Below are 7,500 nucleotides of genomic sequence, written 5' to 3'. Positions count from 1 at the left end.
GGTCTTAACTCGGTCTTATGCCCTCAAAGTCTCAGTCTTGTCTCGGTCTCAACCCCTCAAAGTCTTGGTCTTAACTCTGTCTTAAGCCCTCAAAGTCTCAGTCTTGTCTCGGTCTCAACTCTTCAAAGTCTCTGTCTCAACCCCTCAAAGTCTCGGTCTCAACCCCTCAAAGTCTTGGTCTTAACTCTGTCTTAAGCCCTCAAAGTCTTGGTCTTGTCTCGGTCTCAACTCCTCAAAGTCTCGGTCTCAACTCCTCAAAGTCTCGGTCTTGTCTCGGTCTCAACTCTTCAAAGTCTCGGTTTTGTCTCCGTCTCAACTCTTCAAAGTCTCGGTCTCAACCCCTCAAAGTCTCGGTTTTGTCTCCGTCTCAACTCTTCAAAGTCTCGGTCTTGATTTAGTTGGTCTTGACTAGAATACTAGTGGACGGAGATCATTTTTGTGTCAAAACACCGCTTAAAAATAGTTTTCTGTTTTTAACACTCTAAACATGAAGTTGCAGGGTCAGTCTGATTGGCTTGTGTGTAACCATAGGGAGCCCATGTCACTATAAACGCCCGCGGAGATGAAGACGCAGAACCGGAGGTCATCCTGGAGAAAGTGGCCAAAGCGTCCGGAGCCAGCTTTAACTTCCACAAACAGACAGAAACACAATACAGAGACGCTCCCAGAGGACCTGTGGTGAGAAAAAACACGCAATGCATGTTTCTTATTTACGTTTCTTTGATGAAACTAAAAAAACGTATGTGTTTTAGCATAATTTACAACTAACTTAATTAACTTCTCCTCTGATATAACAGGGATCTGTGTATCGGAAAACCAACGCCGTGGAGGAAATTCAACAAACCAAAAAAGACGACTTTTGGGTCCAAACTCAGGTTTCTCTTCACATTCATCCGGAGTACCTGAGTGTATGACCTGTAGTTTTTTTGTGATTTAAAAGTAACACGACTCTCTGCTTCAGAGGGATGAAGAAGTGCGTCTACGGGAGGAGAACAAGCGAGCGGAGCTGGAGAGAGAGATGTTGGAGAAGGAGAGGAGGGAGATGGACAAGAAGCAGGCGGCGGAGCGGGACAGGAAAACAAAAGAGAGAGCTCAGCAGATCGAGAAGGAGAAGTGAGTGAGGAGGACACAAGCTATGTTTCCATCCACACGTTTTTATCCGAATTAAGTGATATCGAATGAAAAATGCCTTATGGAAACAGTAAAATTCGATTGAATTTCACGAATATCGACTCAAAGGAAATACGTTCGTTCTCATTGGATTTTCTCTTGATCGATATACGGCTTGTGCGATAAACGCTGACGGAAACGTTATTTGCCGAATAAATAATGGATTGTGATTAAGTTTTAGGTCATTTAATGGTTTTAGTTCATTTCCGCCCAGTATTCCCGCTCTGTTTGCACACACGGCGGGCGTCAACGAAGACAGATGGAAGTGGACGAACGAGGAGACGAGAGACTTTTTGAATTTAATTTACGAGCAAAATATAACGCTGTCGTTCCCACACCACAGGCCGCCTCCGCTGTCGTCGGGCATTTACGTGCATCTGCATCATCATAGCAACGTGTTGATAGCGTTGTCGTTTCCGTATTATAGCGTGATATGTTGCTATCAGCTGGCACATAAGCTCTATTACAACTGGTGCAGTATTGATCATTTGTTGGTAGATGGCGCGATCCATTTTGTCTAGCAAAACTTTGTTCGCAAATGTTAGCTTGAATGTTGTGCGATTCAGTGCGAAAATGAACGGAAACACCTTAAAATGCCTCAAATCAATTCGATATACCAATATGACCGCAAAACAGCACATGACGTCATTACGCAACAGGTTTTTATTCACTTTAAAGCCGTTGGATGGAAACACACTTTCACCAGCTTTATTTACCGAACTTCAGATAACTTGATTGACACGTGGATGGAAACTTAGCTACAGATTAACAGCAACATGCAGAAACAAAGATTCAAAGACTCGCAGCCATTGATTAGTGCTTTCTGTGTTTGTAAGGATTCTTCAGAAGCAGAAAGAAGAAGAGGAACGAGAGAGAGAGCAGCAGCGACAGGTGATTCAACAGAGCAACATAACGTCAATCACAAACGACATATTAGCTAAACGACATACTGTATATGACCGTTTAATTTACTGCCGCGCGGTGGGCGTTTTTAAATGTGACCCAAATGGCTCAAGGAACTTTAATCATGTGACCAAAGTTTAGGCAACAAAAATACTTAGTAAGGGTTAGTAAAACGTCAGGGATTGTCTTTAAATGAGTCACGTAAAACTAATTGAGCGTCAGCGTCAGTTCTGGCAGACCAAGTAGTCAAGACGCTGCTAATGCTATTGGCCAACAACACTGTCTCATCAGCTGATCTGCATCAGCTGATCTGCATCAGCGCATCAGCTGGTCAACTCCCCTTGCTGCTTAATGGCTACGCTCAAACAGGGCGCCCTATTTAAACCAGATTCAGTTTGCTCCTAACTTGCTGCGCGCTTCTCTGCAGCCCGCCACCTCCCCAGCTCCTCCTTGTCGTGTATAACATGGCATTTGCTTTTATGTCATCGTTGCTGCTCTGTTCATATGGGGGAATAGTTCAGCTCTCCTAGTCCTAAACTGTGTGAGCGTTCCCTAATGCTGCTGCTGTCCTCTGACTCTCTGCTATTTCATGGTGCTCATGAAAGTTCAGAGGACTCCCTGAACAGAGCCATACCGCCAAATTTAATTCAGAATTTATCAACTTGAATTGCAATTTATTCAATAAAAATGTCCTAAATCATTTTTATTGTCATGTTTTCTTGACTTAATGGACCTGACAGAACTAAAATAAGGACTTAACCCGCAATTTCCACCAACTGCGGAACGGCTGCTGACCGGTTCCATGCTCCGCTGCCCGTCAATACCCACCAGGTCTGGATTTGTTGCAGAACGGCTGCGGCCATGACTGACAGCTGAAGTCACGAGGACCCACGAGATCTCGTGAATTCACGTATGATCGTACGATATAACAGGATGTAGTTTCTATAAATAGAACCACAAAACCAACAACAGTTTGTCTCCACCCATTATGACGTTTTCGAGGTGTAGTGCAGGGAAATATGATCCGCCGTGAGCACGGTGTATTTTATTTTGAAAATGAACCGGATGTTTTATTTTGTTTCTGTGCTCGACTTCCTGTCCCGCACTATGTGCCCTGTGCTGAATTGCTGCGGAGCTCTCCGGCATCCGGGAAAAATAGAAGCTCTGCGTATCTGCTCAGGAGGGCCGTCAGAGTTGGGACGCAGTCGGGACGCAGCCGTTCTGCAGTCAGTAAAAATACACACGTTGACTTTAATGGAAACCTAATGACTCCGCAGCCGTTCCGCAGTTGGTGGAAATTGGGGGTAATGGGACGTCACAGGTGTCGTTGCATCTCAGACTAAGGTCCGTAAAACTCAAAAAACGTAATTCAACCTTGACCTTACTCACCGTAACAAGTTTTAGGGAATAAGAGATCTGGGTTCATCACTAAAAAAGACATCTGACGGATCGAGAAACACAGCGAGCCGAACGGCGTTGTTGTTCTGAGGGTTAAAAGAGACGTATGACTGAATATAAATTGTAATAAGTCAGAATTATCCTGTTTTAGAGCGTCTGTCTGTAAGATACTCAAACGAAAACGATCTGCAAATGACATGTTTTTGTGTTTTAGAATCAGCAGGAAAATGGAAACAGGAAGTTGGGCATCAACTCTGCTGCGTCTGTGCAGAAAGCTAATGTGAGTCGATTGAGTAACAGACCCATAGATATAGTTCTATATCTAAGAACAGACCCTTCTCTTTTTTAAAGAGTGTCCCGTTACTTTATGGAGGTGAAATCCTACATTGCTGTGACATCTCTGTCATAACACATAACATGTCATGACATAACTGTCGCTGCCATTCACAGGAGGCCAGATCGCTGATTTCCCAGAGGTCCTTTAATCCCAGAGACGTATTCAAGCAGAGGGAGCAGAGCTTTGAGTCCAACGACAGGCCGTCTCCCACACCTGGTAAACAGAAACTATAACAGGGCTGGGTTAAAGTAGTCTATATCGACCACGTTCCACTTCCAGGATTGTTCAGGTTGTGCCGGATGTCCGTCCCCTTCCTCTGTCTTTGTGTTGGTGTTCTGTGTGGTTAACTGCTCCTCTGGTAAATCCAGACAGCTAGTCAAGTCATTTTATTTATATAGCACATTTAAACGAACAATAGTTGACCCAAAGTGCTTTATGGCGTTTTTCCATTACATGGTACCTGCTTGACTCGCCTCGACTCTACTCGCCTCGACTCGACACACTGTGCGTCCGTTTTCCGTTGCAGATTTTAGTCCCGCCTCAGCGTGGCTTGTCGTTATGCCGTATCGATGCACACACCAGAGCACAAGTATAAACATCAGGCCACTTGAGCTTGTTTTACAGTTCTGTGGAGGCTCCACGCAGAGCTTTCTCCGTAGCCTGTGTAGCCTGTGTAAAAGTGGCCTGATGTTTATACTTGTGCGCTGGTGTGTGCGTGGAGCCGGCCATGTGTGTGTGTAGTTAGGCTACGGTGAAAGCTCTGCCGGAGCCTCCACAGAACTGTAAACAAGCGGCGCCGCAGTAAACTACTGTGACCTAACGCGACACACACACAGAACGTCGAAGGTGTGTTGTTGCCAGAAGACACATTTAGTTTCTAAAGAAGCTGGAGGCAGCAAAAAAAAACACAGCTGGCTAAACTGTTTAAAAACAGCTGGTTTGTTCAGTCGAGCTGGTACCATGTAATGGAAAAGCGCCATTACAGGTAGAGCAGGGAAGGGAAAAACAGTATGCCATAAAGATACATAATCAATTGTGCGAGGTACCATGAGTATAGAGTATAGTTAGCTAGCTAGACTATCTGTCCAATCTGAGTTTTCTGTTGCACGACTAAAACAACTTTGGAAGGTCCACACATTCCACCAAAACAAGTTCCTTCCAGAGGCTATTTTGCAGAGGCACCGTGGCACCGACCGGCAATTGTGATTGGGTTGAAGAAATGCCAATAAACCAGAGCACATTTTTCTCCCATCCAGGAATGCTGTGTGGACTAGATGCCACAATGCCAGACCCAAATAAAATCGATCTTTGCTTGAGTGACACAGATAGCTACGGAAGAGGATTATGGCCACATGTGAAAAATTTAGAATTAGAGAAGTTAATGTTGTGAAACGGTTGCAGTTTGGTTTGGTTTAGACACAAAAACTACTTAGTCAAGTCTAGAAAACATTGTGGTTTGGGTTAAAGTAACCCTACTTAACCCTGTTTACAAAAATACCCGTGAACATGAACGAAGCCAAGTCAGAATTCTAAGTTAAGGAGAAAACACAAGACTTTCACCCAGGAAACAGGTGTTCATGTCCTGAAGAAGTTAAGGAGAAAACACAAGACTTTCACCAGGAAACAGGTGTTCATGTCCTGAAGAAGTTAAGGAGAAAACACAAGACTTTCACCAGGAAACAGGTGTTCATGTCCTGAAGAAGTTAAGGAGAAAACACAAGACTTTCACCCAGGAAACAGGTGTTCATGTCCTGAAGAAGTTAAGGAGAAAACACAAGACTTTCACCCAGGAAACAGGTGTTCATGTCCTGAAGAAGTTAAGGAGAAAACACAAGACTTTCACCCAGGAAACAGGTGTTCATGTCCTGAAGAAGTTAAGGAGAAAACACAAGACTTTCACCAGGAAACAGGTGTTCATGTCCTGAAGAAGTTAAGGAGAAAACACAAGACTTTCATCCAGGAAACAGGTGTTCATGTCCTGAAGAAGTTAAGGAGAAAACACAAGACTTTCATCCAGGAAACAGGTGTTCATGTCCTGAAGAAGTTAAGGAGAAAACACAAGACTTTCACCAGGAAACAGGTGTTCATGTCCTGAAGAAGTTAAGGAGAAAACACAAGACTTTCATCCAGGAAACAGGTGATCATGTCCTGAAGAAGTTAAGGAGAAAACACAAGACTTTCACCCAGGAAACAGGTGTTCATGTCCTGAAGAAGTTAAGGAGAAAACACAAGACTTTCATCCAGGAAACAGGTGTTCATGTCCTGAAGAAGTTAAGGAGAAAACACAAGACTTTCACCCAGGAAACAGGTGATCATGTCCTGAAGAAGTTAAGGAGAAAACACAAGACTTTCACCAGGAAACAGGTGTTCATGTCCTGGGAGTTTACTACTTAAGGGGACCGATGTGTCATGCACACAATCTATTTTCCAATCTCAGTCATTTTGGTGTCTAAACTTGCCGTCGCCGCATGATGCTTACCTTTTTAACTGTCAATTTGTCCGAGACAGAGGGCTTTTTTGTCATGGTTTATAGTTGTATATCTGTGTTATGGTCACTCTACTCTCTGGCTGTAGTCTACAGTGTGTTTATCCTGTCTCTTATACCCGAGCTAAACTGGTACCGTAACTGAAATTGTTGTCCAATCAGAAATGGAATGGAATCGGGCCCTCGTGTATCGGACTCAAATCGATTCGGGAAATCATGAGCGAACCCTAACCCTAGTGAATAAACCTGGTGAGGCGTGCCGAAACTGTTGAAAGGTGTGAAATGAAGTGGTTAACGGTGTTCATGTTTTCCCCTCTGTGTCTCAGGGAAGCTGCAGAGTCCGTTTATTTCTCAGAAATCCTTTGAGAGAGAAACTCCGCTGCAGCCTCAGCTTCCAGCGGCTCCGGCTGTGGCCTCGGCCTACTCCGTGCACCGCCTGTCTCCTGTCTCACCTGTCTCACCTGTCTCACCTGTCTCACCTGTCTCTCCTGTCTCACCTGTGCTGTCTCACTCACCGGCTCCGGCTGTGGTCCCGGCCTACTCCGTGCACCGCCTGTCTTCTGTCCTCCCAAAACCCCTGGAGACAACAGGCTCGCCGTTTCAAACTGCAGGTCAGACACTCAACAACTCTTGTTTTGGGCTGTCAGGAGATTTAATGTAGATGTCATTTACTTCCTCGTGTTTCATTAAACACAGGGCCCATCTGACCTGAGGCATACGCAGTATAGATATAATGCTAGGCATGCTGGCAGTCCAAATGAAGAAACACACAAAAATGTAGACAAAAGCGACAAAAACCTTGAAAAAAGTGTACAAAATGTAAAAAAAAAAAAACAACAACAAAAATGTCGGAAAAGCAACAAAAACGGTAAAAAATAAGAGTGGCAAAAAACGGCAAAGAAAGCGACCAAAACCAAATTGTTTGGGGCCAGCTCTGCCTAAATACTCACCGGCTCCAGCTGTGGTCCGGCTGTGGTCCGGCTGTAGTCCAGCTGTGGTCCGGCTGGGGTCCGGCTGTAGTCCAGCTGTGGTCCGGCTGTGGTCCAGCTGTAGTCCAGCTGTGGTCCGGCTGTGGTCCGGCTGTGGTCCAGCTGTGGTCCGGCTGTAGTCCGGCTGTGGTCCAGCTGTGATCCAGCTGTGCTCCAGCTGTGCTCCAGCTGTAGTCCGGCTGCGGTCTAGCTGCGGTCCGGCTGCGGTCCGGCTGTGG

General features: G+C 45.1%; 1 protein-coding gene and 1 long non-coding RNA gene across 2 annotated transcripts in view; one reads left to right on the top strand and one right to left on the bottom strand.

The window, feature by feature from the left end:
• The window catches only part of LOC116041907, a 12,838-nt gene extending 12,378 nt beyond the window's left edge, over positions 1–460 (bottom strand). The window contains exon 1 of the long non-coding RNA XR_004103050.2: positions 451–460. This is a non-coding gene — a long non-coding RNA (uncharacterized LOC116041907). The remainder of the gene's footprint in view (positions 1–450) is intronic.
• Positions 1–7,500, top strand: part of LOC116041822 (drebrin-like protein B) — a 14,492-nt gene that overhangs the window by 3,066 nt on the left and 3,926 nt on the right. Inside the window, exons 5-11 of the mRNA XM_031287877.2 lie at positions 532–678; positions 798–875; positions 962–1,113; positions 2,007–2,061; positions 3,686–3,751; positions 3,922–4,024; positions 6,620–6,904. Coding sequence (XP_031143737.1) covers positions 532–678; positions 798–875; positions 962–1,113; positions 2,007–2,061; positions 3,686–3,751; positions 3,922–4,024; positions 6,620–6,904 — 886 coding nt within the window. The remainder of the gene's footprint in view (positions 1–531; positions 679–797; positions 876–961; positions 1,114–2,006; positions 2,062–3,685; positions 3,752–3,921; positions 4,025–6,619; positions 6,905–7,500) is intronic.

The sequence above is a fragment of the Sander lucioperca genome, chromosome 14 (assembly GCF_008315115.2).
Source record: "Sander lucioperca isolate FBNREF2018 chromosome 14, SLUC_FBN_1.2, whole genome shotgun sequence".
NCBI classification, from domain to species: Eukaryota; Metazoa; Chordata; class Actinopteri; order Perciformes; family Percidae; genus Sander; species Sander lucioperca.
This window is presented reverse-complemented; position numbering and strand designations above follow the sequence as displayed.